The 16610-nt window shown below is 45.6% G+C and overlaps 1 protein-coding gene across 1 annotated transcript; it reads right to left on the minus strand.

Annotated features, from left to right (window-relative positions):
- Positions 1–3915: 3915 nt before the first annotated feature.
- CIMAP1C (ciliary microtubule associated protein 1C) lies at positions 3916–13950 on the minus strand. Its single transcript, XM_063142608.1, has 4 exons — positions 13833–13950; positions 11568–11678; positions 7055–7168; positions 3916–4400 (listed from the first exon to the last, which is right to left on the minus strand). Exons 1-4 carry the CDS (start codon positions 13948–13950, stop codon positions 3916–3918), a joined length of 828 nt encoding a protein of 275 aa, XP_062998678.1.
- Positions 13951–16610: the final 2660 nt, after the last annotated feature.

The raw sequence follows: 16610 nt of genomic DNA on the forward strand, positions 1-16610 counted from the left end.
AGTTAATGATTCACAGTAGAACAGGATAGGGGGAAAGCAAGTGGAGTCCATTTCACCAGGGTTTTTTCCCCTTTGCATCTGGATCAATCTCCCAATCGCCCTTCTTTATCTCAGTTTTCCCCTGCCCCTCTCTTGGGTTTTTTTCCCCTCCCTTCCTCACTTGATGGATCTCAGCCATCACGCCCACATCTGCTGCCGATAAACAAATGACGGTCCCTGTAACGGCTTGTGGCGTTTCAGCATGGCAGGAAGGGCCCTCTGCCAAGCAGCGAGATGCGGCCGTATAACCGGTGAGCAAGGGTCCAATCTGGTGTGCTTAAGGCCAAGGTGACTTACCCAGCGACATCTGCTCCACATGCGCCATTGTCCTCAGCAATTTAAACTTCAGCCTACATGGACTGCATTTTCATTTCAGTCCAGGTTGTGATGTTGAATCCTTTAGCAAGGTATTTAAATCAGGGGTGGACAACTTCCAGGACTCTGGGGGGCAATTTCAATTTTTGGAAATGGCCTTTTTTGTCCACTGTGGTTTGCAACAGTAGACCTATGGCACAGCAGGACAAAGGTGGCTTTCCTGGAGGGTGGGCAGTCCCATGGGTGGGTGGGTAAGGGGGGAGCAGTTTATTTATTTAAAATATTTATATTCCGCCCTATATCACTAAGATCTCAGGGCGGCGTACAGATAAAAACATACAGTATAAAACAATAAATATACAGAGTTAAAAACAAATTAAACCATGATCCAAGTTAAAACAATATATAATTTAAAAGCAATAGATGCAGATTTGATGACAAGGGAAGGAGTGGAGGGGGGGCAAGCAGGAGGGAAGTCCTATGGACTCCTGGTTGGCCTCGTACTTGGTTTTCCCAGCTGTCTGAGAAACTGCAGCAGCCGAGCTGCCCCAGATTTGGAACCGAATCCAAAGTGGTCCGGGGCAGTTCTGAGGTGCCCTGAGCCAAATCAGGATCAATTCAGAAGCTCCAAATTAGCCTCCAAAGTGAATCAGGGGTGTGGGCGCAGCCCTAATAATAATAATAATAATGTGTGTTTAAATTGGTGTGTTCGTTTGAATATGCGCATTCTGCCTTTCGTGATATAATTTCAGTGGCTTAGAAAGAATAATATGCAATAACAGATACAGCACTACAAAAATATGAACGGCAGATAAAACAGCAGCAAAGAAAGAAGAAGTTTTTTTTAAAAAAAAAAAAAACCATGTCAGCCAGCAGGAGAAAAATAATCCCCACACAGTCCTAAGCAGGGGTGAGAGAGCGGCCTGCCTGCTCACCCCCAAAACCAATCAGACACTTTCAGCAGGCAATGTCAAGGGCGTCTCCAAGCCTACAAAGTGCTGCTCCGAGTTCCAAATCCCCTCCACCCACCCTCCTGGGAAAGGGGGTGGAGGCTCACCTTGGCTGTTGTAGCAGATGACAGAGGACCCCCTTAGCTCCATCCCGGCAGCCAGAAGAAAGGGGCGCTGCCAGTGAAGCGCTCAGCATCCTGGAGGCTGGACAAGTGGATCCCTGATGCGAAAGGATGTTGAGTGTGCCCTTTGTAGCCAGCAAGAGGCCCAACTACTGCTACTGCTGGTAGTGTGTGCGGGGATCTAAATTTAGATCCAGTCCTGGTGCTTCCCCACAAGTTGTAACACTTTCAACTGGCACAGTCAAATGTGTCTGCCATGCTTGCAAACTGGCTGCTACACCTTCACTAATGTGTACTGGATGTGAACATTCTGCACATTCTAACATTTTAGGGACTGAGCGTTTGGTGGCTTAAAACGTGCAATGTAGTAGGCAGACTTGAACGTGTGCATTGTGGATAGGCAGAATGCGTGCTCAGCTCTGCCCCACGCAAGAGCCCTGAGGCATGGCATTTCCAGGGTGCCTGGTATCCATACTAAGGACTCTGACGGGCAAGGGAAGCTACTTTGCCCAGGGCCCCTGGACACCCGTGACAAGGCTGGGCAGATTCTGAGACACTGAGGAAAGAGAGAAGCCTCCAGTGAGACCTCCCCAATGCCACTGGCCCTGCCTTGTAAGAGGGAAAGAAAGAGACCCCATCACATGTCTAGAAATGTTTTCTGGACTGCGACTGGGGAGAATCTCAGAATTGGGTTTAGGGGGGGAAAGGGCTATTTTCCGGTTCTTTGTTTATTGGAAATAGCTTTGCTTGCTCAGCCTCATTCTGAAGGTAATCAAGCAGAGCCCAGCCACCACCGATAACTACATCCATGAGCTTGCACAGGACTTTTCGTGCCTAGGGATCTCAGGGTAGGTGGGTGGGTGGATGGGTAGGTAGGTGTGCACACAACAATGCTTAAGCATGGATGTTGCATAAGGTATCCAACCCTCTGTCCTGCTTTTCTTATTAGCACACAGTGCAATGCAGGAGGCCCCTTCTGCATTGACGCTGGTCTGCATTTATATCATAGAGCATATTATATATTGCTTGTACCCTCTCCTTCATAAGCCTGTTCCCAAGGGATTGGGGTCTTTCCCCCATTCCCTTTTATGCTGGGTTGCTGCCACCCAAAGGAAAAGGGAAGCGTTGGGGGGCTGAGACGTGCGCCTTTCCTGCAGATATGCAAAAAACATAGGACAATACTGCCACCTTCTGGAGAATGCTTGCAATCCTCCCATGTGGACACACAGGATGGATTTACAACCCAAACATCTCCCATGTTTGATCTGTAGACATAGACCAGAGACCAGCTAACATCGGTTCCATGGGTCTCACAAAACTATTTTAATAAGATTGAGAGGAGACATGATAGCACTCTTCAAATACTTGAAAGGTTGTCACACAGAGGAGGGCCAGGATCTCTTCTCGATCCTCCCAGAGTGCAGGACACAGAATAACAAGCTCAAGTGACAGGAAGCCAGATTCTGGCTGGACAACAGGAAAAACTTCCTGACTGTTAGAGCAGTACAACAATGGAACCAGTTACCTAGGGAGGTTGTGGTCTCTCCCACACTAGAGGCCTTCAAGAGGCAGCTGGACAACCACCTGTCAGGGATGCTTTAGGGTGGATTCCTGCACTGAGCAGGGGGGTTGGACTCGATGGCCTTATAGGCCCCTTCCAACTCTACTATTCTATGATCCCACTCCCCAAATCGCATGCCCCATCTGCTTAGCTCCCCTTTGTAGATGTTTTGGCAGACGGAGTGCAGGCACAGCTACCCAGTGACTTCACAAGAGCTGCGTTCACCCCACATTCACAAAAATGCCAGCGCGCACCCAGATTAGATCCAACGAGTCCCTGACAAACATCTCATTCCTGATGAGGATGGGCAACAAAGCACAGGAGTACTTCTGCAGCTTTCTCAAAATATTGGGGTCTTGTTATTTTTAAATTAACTCATAAGTAGACAAAGTGATGCACATGATACAGCACTCCAGAACAAAGCAAATAACTACCAGTAGGGCACTCAGTAGATAAATTTAAAGATTTAAATATTTATAGATTTTTAATATTTATTTATTGTACAACTGCCAGCAAAATGGAACCTCTCAGCGTTCTTCACTTCATGAATCTGCTCCAACAGGGAGTGAATGGGAGGAATGGATTTGCTCTGCACCAGCCATTTCCCTTAAAGCAAAAATACCAGCAATGTACCTCCAAAAGGTGAGGAAGAACAGAGAAAGGGTCTTGCCCCCAGTACAAGTGTAAGCCCGCCATCTTGCAAAGCAGGCCTTTCAAAAGCCAAGGGCTTCCAAATCTATCTGTTGACCAACCTTAGCAGGGACCAAACCTTCCCCAAACTCATAGGAATATCTCCATAGTCTCATGAGTGGATTGCCAATCAAAAAGAGCTCTCTGCCACTGGTTACTGATGCTGTGAAAGGATGAGAGCTTTGGGAGGTGGGTCTGTCTAAAGGACAAACCACCTCCAAATCACATGGGGCAACTCTCACTCTTTGATGATGCAAACCGGCGGAGTGCTGTGAACATATTCGGAGTGGCGAATCCCCAGATGGAAACGTGGGGCTCTGGGTTTATGGGCAGTGACCTGCTCAGCATTGTAGTCAGGAGGGCCTGGTGTATAGTCCTTGCTGGAGGGATTGAACCTTTGAGATATGCTGTAGGCAGGTTGATGGTGCAAGTAAATATCTGCCTCTGGTATGGTGTACATTGCAGGGCCGGGCCCTCTCACCAGGTCTTTGGCGTAGCTCCATACTGATGCACTGGAAGCCATCGAGAGGCAAGGAGCACATGCCTTGACTGGTAATCTGGGACCCAGTGTCCCCGGAAGGGTATAGCGGTTGGGTGCCGGGAATGGGTTGCTCTCCCAGTAGCGTGTTCGAACACCTATAGTATATGCTGGTGCATTGGGCTCTTCTAGGGGATGTATCTTCTCCACGTAATACTCATTTGGTGCAGGTGTTGGAATTATACCTGTAAGCCAAGGGCAAATGTGAGTGACACTCCTCACTCAGCACTTCCCTCTGTCCTATGATGAGTGTAACAGGTGAATAGCACTGCAGATAGGACCCAGTTGGTCAGGATCCCAGGAGAGGGGAAGTGGAGGGTGGAACTTGGAGGGGCCTTGGCTGAGTGGCAAAGCCCCTGCTGTGCATGCAGGAGGTGCCAGGTTCGATCCCCGGCATCTCCAAGTAGGGCTGAGGAAGAAAAACTCCTGCCTGAAACTCTGGAGAGCCGCTGCTGCCAGCCAGTGCCAACAATACTGGCCTAGATGGACCAAAGGCCTGGCTCAGTATAAGAATATTCCAATATTCCTAATTCCTGTGAACCTCCACTTTAATATTTATTTATTTTTAAAAGCTAGTTTCTAGTTCTCCATGGATGTGAACGTAAAGGTTCAAATCTGTTCTTCTGATGCTGGGTGTTCTGGTGGTGGTGGTGGTTAGCAGCCTTGAGGGGCCCATTTGGCTGGGATATAAACATTTTAAATGAATACAATAAATATTGCCATCTCAGAAGCTGAAGGGGTTGTTGGATAACTTTGCCAGTGTTGGGGAGTGAGGCTCAGTGCATCCTCTCCCTAAGAAACTCCTTGCCTTTCTCCATGACTAGCAAAACCAGGATAAACTTACACAAAACAGTAATGGATTCGCAATTGTGCTAAAACAACAGACATTCAGCACATCTGCTCAATTTGCATAACTGACACTGAATTGGGTTGTCTTGCAACAGAATGCGGATGTGGAATTATATGGGTCTTTGTACCAGAGCCTGCCTAGAAAATGGCCATGGGACGTATCCCAAGCTGTTCACCAGCCAGGTCTGCCAACCACAGTCAGGTCTAAAATAGTGGGTTGGGGGCTCAACCAGTTTCAAAAACATGGTACATGGGAGTGGGGGACCAACCACCTGCTGCACCCTCTGAAGCATACACTAGGGTCACATTGCTGCTGATATCAGGGTTACTACAGCTCAGGGACCCTAGTATAAAAGTGGCCTGGAGAATTGTACAAAAATCTGGTCAAAGACCATCAGTGGACCTTATTTACAAATGAGGAACACTGAAGCTGAAAGAGAAGACACTTGCACAAGACCAGCTATACTGAAATTTGCGTTCGTTCGTTCGTTCGTTCGTTTGTTTTTTAAAAAAACCTGCTGTTTTACTTTCCATCATTGCACTATGGGGAGTCTGATACAAATCAACCAGAAGTCGACCCATTCAAACCTGATCTACCATCTGCCTGCTCCTGCATGATGAGCACCATAAATGCTCCTCCAATGAAACTGAAAAGCTTTTTCCTGGCATCTTCTCTGCTCTCCCTTCTGGCCCCTTCCTTTTCCGTAGAGCCCATCACCACCACAGCCTGGGCTCCTCCTGCACCTTTGAGAAGATTTCCTCTTAGCCAATGGTTCTCCTGAGCCGCAAGGTCTTTGTGCTTCATTACCTCTTCCGCCAGGGAGCCACGGTCTCTCCAGAGGAACAGTTTAGCCTTCCTAACACTGCCTCTGGCTTCTTCGTCTCTGGGTCAAACGGAGCAGGAGCAGCTTTGAAAAGGGATCATGGCTTGAAAGAGCCACCCAAGGGCTAAGGGCCACAGCAAAGGCCTGCTTATCATGCCTCACATTGTGGCTTTGGAAAAGGCATCGATCAGCCTCTGGCTGGGGTGCAGATAGACATCAAGAGGCAGCTAGAATCTTCTGCTTTGTGAAGACATTCAGCTACAGTGGTGCACAAATTGCCTTGCAAAATCCCACCCCCATAAGAACCACCACAGACCTCAGCCTCCCCTCCCTGCTTCTACCAACACGCTGCAAAAAAAAGAAGGGGGCGCGATACTTCTTATTCACATTGGTATCCTCTTGTCACCCTTCCTAGCAGTCTTTAGCACTGACTGTCTTGCCCACGGAGTTAGACCAGGCTGCCATTAAACTCCTCAATGACATCTTCACTTGTAATTCACTGTCTTTTAGTGTTAATTCCATACGCAGCCTCCCAGGCACTTACTAGATTATGGCTCTAAAGCTGCATGACCCTCTTGTTTTCCCCGATGTTATTTCAGTGGCTTTACTGCCTCTCCATTCAGGCCATCACAACGTCAACATCTTGAGGTCCCTCGGCCTCAGGAAGATGAGGCGTTCCAGCTTGATTGACCATACGGAGTCGTCTCCTGACACCCGCTGTCTCTTCTCCTTCTGATCGAATTTAGAACACCCCACAGCTCTGTGTGAAGACAGGCCCCGTTGCTGTGAAAAAAGCACTGATGCTGGGCTGGGCTGGCTGTTTGATCTGGTGGTGAGAAATTGTTTAAGGCTGTCTTCCCCACCCTGGTGCCCTCCTGATGTGTTGAACAACAACACATGCTGGCTGGGAGATGCTGGGAATTGTAGTCTAACAGATCCGGGGATCATCAGGTTGGGACAAGTCTCACCTCTCCCACCAGCTCAACTCATAATTTCAGGGAGAGGAAAGATCAGTAAGTCTTCTTTCCTTTTCAAGAGCTGGGAACAGCAGTTTTTAACCCCCAAGTTCTGTAGGCTGTTTTTCACCTCTGCTCCAAACCATCCATCTGGCCCAGCGTGGCCACCAAACGTATCTACGATGACAACAAACCCAGCCTGAGACTTACTTGTTCTCTTTCTCTCTTGTGGCATGCGGAATGAGACTGGCTTCCATATTCCGACATGAGAAAGGCTCGGATCCACATAATAGCATGGCCCAGGGCTCTCCACAACTGTGATCACTTGCAAGCAAAAGAAGAAGAATTGTCCACATGAGGTTGAGTCCTCATCCACTGATGATCGCCATCATCAGTTGCACTATATGTTAAAAATACCTATCCCTGCACAGAAATACAGGCGGATGAGATTGGGAGCCCCGTCGAGAGCGTCTGGATTAAAATAAATGGGGCTAGGAATAAAAAGAATATGATAATCGGAGTCTACTACCAACCACCCAATCAAGGAGAAGACGAGGACGAAACTTTTGAGAAACAAATTACCAGTGTTTCAAGGAAGTGTGATGTAGTAGTGATGGGGGACTTCAATTACCCTGATATCTGTTGGGAGACCATTACTGCCAAAAGCGGCCCTTCCAAGAAATTCCTGACATGTATGGGTGATAACTTTCTCCTACAGAAAGTGGTGGAAGGAACTAGAGGATCGGCAATCCTTGACTTGTTATTGACCAATAGGGATGACTTAGTGGATAAAGTGGCAGTTACGGGAACTCTGGGGGAAAGTGACCACGTCATACTTGAATTCTTGAATATGAAGGAGACAAAAGTCGAGCGTAGCCATACACGTACTCTGGATTTTAGGAAAGCTGATTTTAATAAACTCAGAACTATAATAAGTAAGGTCCCGTGGCAAGGGAGCCTAAAGAGAAAAGGAGTGCAGGATGGGTGGGAGTATCTAAAAAATGAAATTTTAAAGGCACAGTTACAAACAATTCCAACAAGGAGAAAAGATAGAAGACAACAGAGGAAACCAATGTGGCTCCACAAAAAGCTTATTGATGAACTGAAAACAAAAAGGGATACATATAGGAAGTGGAAGGAAGGCCAGGCTACAAAAGAAGAGTACAGACAAGTGGCGCAGAAGTGCCGAAATGGCGTCAGGAAGGCTAAAGCTGTGAATGAGCTGAGATTAGCGAGGGATGCTAAAAGCAATAAAAAGGCTTTCTTCAGATACGTGAGTAGTAAAAGACAGAGGAAAGAAATGGTGGTTCAACTGCTTAATGAGGATGGCAAATTGATAACAGATGACAAAGAAAAGGCTGAAGTGCTCAATTCCTACTTTGCCTCGGTCTTCTCCCAAAAGCGGGTCTATGACCCCCCTGGAAAAAGTGAAGCAGAAGTTGAGGGGGCAGGATTGCAGTTTGAGATTGATAAACAAATGGTCAAAGAACACCTAATTTCCTTGAATGAGTTCAAATCTCCAGGGCCCGATGAACTGCATCCAAGAGTAATGAAGGAGCTAGCGGAAGAACTCTCAGAACCTTTGTCTATTATCTTTGCAAAATCATGGAAGACGGGTGAGGTGCCGGATGACTGGAGGACGGCTAACGTTGTCCCTATCTTCAAAAAGGGCAAAAAGGAGGAACCTGGGAACTACAGACCAGTCAGTCTGACATCCATCCCTGGGAAAATTCTGGAGCAGATTATAAAGAAGTCAATCTGTAAACACCTTGAAATCAATGCAGTGATTACTAGAAGCCAACATGGATTTGTCAGGAACAAATCCTGTCAGACTAATTTGATCTCATTTTTTGATAGGATAACCTCCCTTGTGGACTGTGGGAATGCTGTGGACGTCATATATCTTGACTTCAGCAAAGCTTTTGACAAAGTACCACATGACATTCTGATTAACAAACTAGCTAAAAGTGGGCTAGATGGAACAACTATTAGGCGGATCCACAGTTGGCTACAGAATCGGACTCAAAGAGTACTTATCAATGGAACCTTCTCAAACTGGGGAGAGGCAACGAGTGGGGTGCCGCAGGGCTCAGTCCTGGGCCCAGTGCTCTTCAACATTTTTATTAATGATTTGGACGAGGAGGTGCAGGGAACGCTGATCAAATTTGCAGATGACACCAAATTGGGTGGGATAGCTAATACCCTGGAAGACAGAAACAAACTTCAAAGTGATCTTGATAGGCTGGAGTGCTGGGCTGAAAACAACAGAATGAAATTTAATAGGGATAAATGCCAAGTTCTACATTTAGGGAATAGAAACCAAATGCACAGTTACAAGATGGGGGACATTTGGCTCAGCAATACTACAAACGAGAAAGATCTTGGAATTGTTGTAGATCACAAGCTGAATATGAGCCAACAGTGCGATATGGCTGCAAGAAAGGCAAATGCTATTTTGGGCTGCATTAATAGAAGTATAGCTTCCAAATCACGTGAGGTCCTGGTTCCTCTCTATTCGGCCCTGGTTAGGCCTCATCTAGAGTATTGCGTCCAGTTCTGGGCTCCACAATTCAAGAAGGACGCAGACAAGCTGGAGCGTGTTCAGAAGAGGGCAACCAGGATGATCAGAGGTCTAGAAACAAAGCCCTAGGAAGAGAGACTGAAAGAACTGGGCATGTTTAGCCTGGAGAAGAGAAGATTGAGGGGAGACAGGATAGCACTCCTCAAATACTTAAAAGGTTGTCACACAGAGGAGGGCCAGGATCTCTTCTCGATCCTCCCAGAGTGCAGGACACAGAATAACGGGCTCAAGTTAAAGGAAGCCAGATTCCGGCTGGACATCAGGAAAAACTTCCTGACTGTTAGAGCAGTGCGACAATGGAATCAGCTACCTAGGGAGGTTGTGGGCTCTCCCACACTAGAGGCATTCAAGAGGCAGCTGGACAACCATCTGTCAGGGATGCTTTAGGGTGGATTCCTGCATTGAGCAGGGGGTTGGACTCGATGGCCTTGTAGGCCCCTTCCAACTCTGCTATTCTATGATTCTATGATTCTATGATCAACTGAGAGTACCCCCACCTTGGGGCTAGCTACACGTTGCATTGAAATGCGTGTGGCACGAAGAAGCACCTATTACGTGCTTAGGCTGGTTTGCCCATTTGGCCTTTCCTGGACAATACAAACCTGACCACTGTCATGTCGTTAAGACTTCCTTATAAAGTATCGGGTAAAAGTCTGGTAGGTTAATGAGTGGTGCCTCCTAAGTTAGGGTGACCCTATGGAAAGGAGGACAGGGCTCCTGTATCTTTAACAGTTGTAAATGGAATTCCAGCAGGTGTCATTTGTATATATGGGGAACCTGGTGAAATTTCCTCTTCATCACAACAGTTAAAGCTGCAGGAGCCCTGCCCTCTTTTAAATCTGGTCACTCTAGTATAGCTCCTGCAGCTTTAACTGCTGTGATGAAGAGGGGATTTCACCAGGTTCCCCATATATACCAATGACACCTGCTGAAATTCCCTTTGCAATACAACTGTTAAAGATAGAGGAGCCCGGTCCTCCTTTTCATAGGGTCACCCTATCCTATGTGATTTTATTCTGGTTTAGTTCTTGATACTTTTGCAATGTATTTTGACTTCTTGTAATGTTTTGCTTATCTTATTAACTTATTGGGGGTGCTCTTTTAAACCCAAACCCAGGTTGCTGTTGTCATTCAGAGCCATGATATTGGTACCTGTGTTGTTTTAATGTTATGAAGGTAGTATCAGCTTCTGGGAGAGCCATTTAGATCAGGAAAAATACACCTTGTCCTGCAATGTCATTCCTCCAGTCAAAATTGAGGCCTTCCACAGGTGCTCTACAATTTAAGGACACCTGGGAGATTTGATAATGGATCTGTCATGTCACATCCATTTGGGCCCTAAATATAAATAGAGCTCTGGCTATTGGGCAGTATAGAAATGTAATTAATTAATTAATATACAATGGGTTCCAAAAATACAGATTGTCCCTCCTTATTCCAAGGTTACACCTGCCCAGTTTTAGTTGACCTTAAAGCTGTATAGCCAGCTTCAGAGCTTCATCACACCAGTGTTATACTGTGCATTCACTGCGAATTACATGCAAAGGACTCCAATGTTTTCTACTTTATAATCTGCTTTTATTGTGAAGTACTCTGATGCATCCTGCTGTGATTGTGTTGCTTCCCTAAAAGAAGCACTGGAAATAGAATCGCGGAAAGAGCGACTCTTCTTACTCCCCCACAATCCCAAGGCTAATTTTAACATACTTCCTAGTCCTTCTCCGAGTGGCCACAGGGGGCCCAGAACGATGATTTTTAAACTTCAAATTAAACAAATGCTTACATCTGTGTAAGTTTTAAAGATAAAGGCAGCAAAATCGGCACAGTAATAGAGGGCTTTCAGCATACCAAATTTGAATTGGATCATCTGTTGATTTTTTTATGATTTTTTATATCCCCCCCCCTTAAACCTTTTTCCTGGTATGCAAAGGATCTTAGGAACGCCAATGCCCAGGGTGTGATTTAGCTAACAACAACAACAACGACAGCTTTACGCTATGGGGATAATTTCAAGGAAACGGGTACATGGGATGAAGCCCGCACTCTCTTGTCACTTTTGCAATTGATCTCAACTGATAATAGTGACCTGCAACTGTCCACACAACCCAGAATATGTATCACCCACTCTTTTTGTCCCCTTACATCTTTCTTTGGATTTCACACGCATCGAGTAGGCCGGCTCAGTATACTTGGTGAAGTCATGCTCCGTAATACCAGTGCAAGGGTGCCTGCCGTATTTCCCGGGACCTGGCCCTGCAAGAGAATGGAAATCACAAACTGAAAATGGAAACAGCAGTGGGGGTGGGGACAGGAGGGACAGGAGGAATTGCATCACCCAAACAAAGAATACGAAAAGGAAGGACAATTAGCATAAATTTTGCATCTGCAATGCATGCAAATTTAGACATTTTAACCAGAATTTTAAAAGAAATTCAGCCCATCTCAACATGACATGAAAGACAATGACCAGGTGATCGGTGAGCCTTGTTCAGTCTGCTGTTTAGGCGCTTCTGATGGGCAACTTCAAAGCCCAGCCTCTAGGGTAACCATCTATGAAAAGGAGGACAGGGCTCCTGTATCTTTAACAGTTGCATAGAAAAGGGAATTTCAGCAGGTGTCATTTATATATATGGGGAACCTGGTGAAATTCCCTCTTCATCACAATAGTTAAAGCTGCAGGAACTATACTAGAGTGACCAGATTTAAAAGAGGGCAGGGCTCTTGCAGCTTTAGCTGTTGTGATGAAGAGGAAATTTCACCAGGTTCCCCATATATACAAATGACACCTGCTGAAATTGCCTTTTCAGTACAACTGTTAAAGATACCGGAGCCCTGTCCTCCTTTTCATAGGGTCAGTCTACCAGCCCCTCCGTCTGATGGCTCTTTATCTTTAAAGGGACTTGGATAAGATAGTCCTTCAATTGTAGGAACCCTTCAAATAGAGGACTGTCCTATAAAAGAGGACACATGGCCACCCTGGGTGTTAATGGAAACAGAATATGAGCTGCTGTGTTGGGTCATCGTAATGGTTCACATGTAGAGGAAGGTGGTCCGATATAGCTGTTGCCTCTGGTTTATGTCCACCATCTGGTTGTGCAATTCCATTGCTGGCAGTAAGCAGCAAACCATCTGGTCGGAAATTCACCCCCTTTCCGTGCGTTTAGTTGAACAGGTGCCATGAACAAAAAGTGCTAGCAAGCAGCTTGAAGCTTTTCCACTGGTCATCTGGAGCTCTTCTACTCCACAGGTGTAATGAACATAGTTCACAACTATGAATGCAAAGAGGCAGGTGGGCAATCAGTCAAGAGTCTAATAAATATGAACAATATTTCTTCATCTTATACATTAAAAGCAGTTAACATGGTTAATTAATTAACCACTATACGAAAAAAGAAGCAACTGCTGCAAAAATGACCCAACCCCTAACTAGGGGCATATGAGAAATTCATTTCAGTTCATTTTTGACCAGAATTTATCCATTTCGTAGCTCCTGGAATACAACACGGACCTAAAAGCAATATGTGGTCAAAGTCTGTTTGTCACCGAGCTTGTAATGCAGAGCAAAAAGAAAATGTACTTGAAAATTGTGCATTTAAAAAATGTGCACCAAGATGCTTTGATCAATGGGAGAAAAATGTGTACATTTCAAAAACGTACACATGGTTGAATTCCATACATTTCTGAGCCTGCAGTGTGGTTTACAGACCAAAAGCCGTTCATTCGACAGCATGTGTTTGGAAGGAGGGGGAGGATACTTCTGAAAACTGCAAAAATACGCTTTGATCAATGGGAGAAGAATGTGTACGTTTCGAAATGCATACAGTTGATCCAAACACTCAGAAAATATATGCACGAAAATATGCACAGATTTCCATGCAAAAAGCAAAAAACGAAGCTTGTAATCGTATATGGACTTGAGTTAGAATGAGGGTCATGAAGGAATTCTTCAGTGAGTTTGAGTTAGGCTGATTTGCACATCCCCAAGAGCCGGGCAGGAAGTCCCCCATGGGCCAGACTGAACTTGTTCCCAAACTATGGGATCATTAAGGTGCTCCGGCCAATAGCCCGTTTCAGAGGCAACTGGGGGCCTTGCTAGACCTACCTTTGAATCCGGTTGGGAGGAGGAGCCAGCCCGCGCTAAAAATCTACACGTAAGACGCGACGGGCTGCAGGAAGGAACCGTCATGTCCGCCATTTTTTTTTTAGTTTAAAAGGGCCATGTGCACAGGAGTGCACCAATGATAAAAGTAGGCTTTAAAAAAAGGGTTCCCCGCTCCCCCCCTTGCCCCCGATTTCCCCACAGGGGCCGGCCCAGGGCTCACACCAGGCTATCCCATGGTCTAGCAAGGCCCTGGGTCCCCTCTTATTCCCAGCCTCCTCCTCTTTCTCCCGCAGCCCCCAGCTCACCTTTAAATTTGGCGCTGATGGAGGCATACACCCTGCTGCTGCCCGCTCGTGCCCTGCCTGGATGCTTAGGGGAAGCAGGAGTGCCTCTACCAGCAGCTTTTGATCGGGACATCAGCATTGGCGAATCACCCGTGTCACTTCAATGTGTCACTCTGGGGGCCCAGAGAACAAAAGCAAAGCAAAGGATGTTAAGCACAGGAGGGCACCATAAAGAATGAGGAAAGAAGGGTGAATCCCGGGATCTGGGTTTATTTCTTTGTTTAATGCTTTTCTATCCCATCCTATCCCCCCACCCCCACCCCGAAGCATCTCACAGCACAATATAGATATAGATGGGGACAGATATCCTTATATATGCCTGCCCGAGACCTCATATCTGTTGGAGAAGCCCTTCACCGCATCCCACCAATGCAACATATATGCTGTGATGGGACAAGGGAGAGGGCTTTCTCTGTGGTGGCCCCCCGACTGTGGAATGCCCTCCCCTTGGAGGCCCGATTGGCGCCAACATTGACTGCATTTCGACGCCAAGTAAAAACATGGCTTTTTAACAAAGCCTTTGATGGTTAAACTCACTGGCACATTGTTTTAACTGTTTTAACTGTATCTATTGCTTTTAAATTATATTTTGTTTTAACTTGGATCATGGTTTAATTTGTTTTTAGCGGTGTATATTTGTTGTTCTATACTACCGTATTGCTTCGATTCTAAGATGCCATCGATTCTAAGACACACCCCATTTTTAGAGATGTTTATTTAGGGAAAAAAGTGTGTCTTAGAATCGAAGAAATACGGTATATGCTTTTATCTGTACGCTGCTCTGAGATCTTGATATAGGGCGGGATATAAATGTTTTAAATAAATTTAAATAAATAACTACGGATACATATCACACATACATGGTTGTATACTATGGATTCAGTCCTGCCTTCCCAAACCTGGTGCTCTCCAGATGTGTTGGACTACATTTCCCAGCATCCCCAAACATAGCTGGCTGAGAGACGCTGGGAGTTGTATTCCAATGATCTGGAGAGCACCAAGTTGGGTTAGTCTAAGAGAATATTAGTCTAACATAAGACCTATTCATAGGTTTACTCTAAGTAGGACTAGCATTGCATACAACCCATAGAGACACTTACACAAAGCAGAACCATAAAATGCAATTAATAGCAGCTAAAACCTTGACAAACAGGATCATAATCCATAACAGCAGGAGAAAACACTAAACTAATTAATACAGACCAAATGTCTGGCTGTGTCAAAACAGTCATCTAGAGAGGGAAAAGAAAAAAGAAAAAGAAAGGAAGAAAAACAGGAAACAGGAGGAGATAAGGAAACTGTTTTATGTTTGATAACATCTCACATAACCACATCTAGTGGCAGCCAATTCCACCTATAATCAATGCAAGGAATTGAGTTTCATGAGTTTGTTGGACTCCAGCATAGATGTCTTTAACAGGGATTTGGACTAGGGGTGTGATCCGCTCCGATTAGGAGCGTAGAAGCAGTAGCGGATTGGCCTGCTCCGCCTTACCCAGAGGCGGAGTAGGAGCGGACCGCGGACCCCTAGAAGCAAGGCGAAGAGAAGCGGCCATTTTTCGGAGCTCCGAGTTCAGGCGGAGCGCTCCGATCGCCATCTTGAAAACATTTCGCCATAGGATTGCATTGCGGCAAATAATCGCGCATAACTACGTTGTTTTTGAAGCTATCGTTCTGGAAATTCTTGTGCTCAGAGAGTCGTGGATGGGGGTCATTTTGAGACCACTCTCACCTCTCTGCGTTGTCCGGGTCGCGTGCTATATTTTTTTGAAAATCGGGTCAACCGCGCGGCTCAAACGGCGTTTTCAGCTTTTCGCCCATAGGATTGCATTGCGGAAAAGAATCGGGGATAACTGGGGGGGGGTTTAAGCTATCGTTCTGAAAATTCTTGTGCACAGAGAGTCGTGGATGGGGGTCATTTTGAGACTACTCTCAACTTTCTGCGTGCTGTGGTTCACGTGCAATATTTTGTTAAAAATCGGGGTTTGTGTGTTTTTTTATTTTTATTTTTATTTTTTTGGAAGCGATGACAGGCACATTCAACTCCCAATCCTGATGAGAATTGATCTCCTCAGAAAGCATCCTCCTCCAATCCCAGCGTTGGAGGGGGGACTAAGGCAGACCCACCCTCAGAACTTTCTGTTTTGTGTCTCTTTGTGGGTTGTCGTTCGTGGAGGGAACACTTAGTTAGCTCCTGCTTTGGACTTTGGAGATAGATTAGGATAGGTTTAGTTTGGCGTGTGTGTGTGTTTGTTTGCTTCTTTCTGACTTATAGCTTAGTTTGCCCTGTGTTTTCCCCTTACTTTGATTTAATATAAACTTTATTTTTAAATTTTGGAGTGTGTGTTTGGGTTGGTTGGGTTGGTTGGGTTGGTTGCCCCCCCCCTTCCCTGTATTAAAGCCTGACTGTTCTGCTTTTGTGAAAGCTTTCTTTTGAAAGCATACACACACTTTTTGTCCCATTTCCCTACATTTATATTCTTAAACATATTTTATTATATTCTTTTACATAGTCTATTAGTATATATTCTCATACATATTATATTAGTAGTATTCATATTTTGTTCTTCTTATAGTAGTGGTTGGTTCTTTTCCCCCCTCCCCTCTCCTAAATCCTGATTATGTTTCCTTCTATCTTCTATATACCAAAATATACCCAAAAAAATTTATTCTCTTTTTCTTCTCTGTGTAACTTGGACGGAGTGTGCTGCTTTTGTGAAGTTCAACAGGCAGCCACAG

The sequence above is a fragment of the Elgaria multicarinata genome, chromosome 16 (assembly GCF_023053635.1).
Source record: "Elgaria multicarinata webbii isolate HBS135686 ecotype San Diego chromosome 16, rElgMul1.1.pri, whole genome shotgun sequence".
Taxonomy (NCBI): domain Eukaryota; kingdom Metazoa; phylum Chordata; class Lepidosauria; order Squamata; family Anguidae; genus Elgaria; species Elgaria multicarinata.

Coding starts and splice junctions, on each gene's coding strand:
- CIMAP1C (XM_063142608.1), bottom strand. CDS start 13,950: ATGCTGATGTCCCGATCAAAAGCTGCTGGTAGAGGCACTCCTGCTTCC. Junction 11,679..13,832: donor CATCAGCGCCAAATTTAAAG/GTGAGCTGGGGG, acceptor ATTCTCTTGCAG/GGCCAGGTCCCGGGAAATAC. Junction 7,169..11,567: donor TGTGAAATCCAAAGAAAGAT/GTAAGGGGACAA, acceptor TTTGCTTGCAAG/TGATCACAGTTGTGGAGAGC.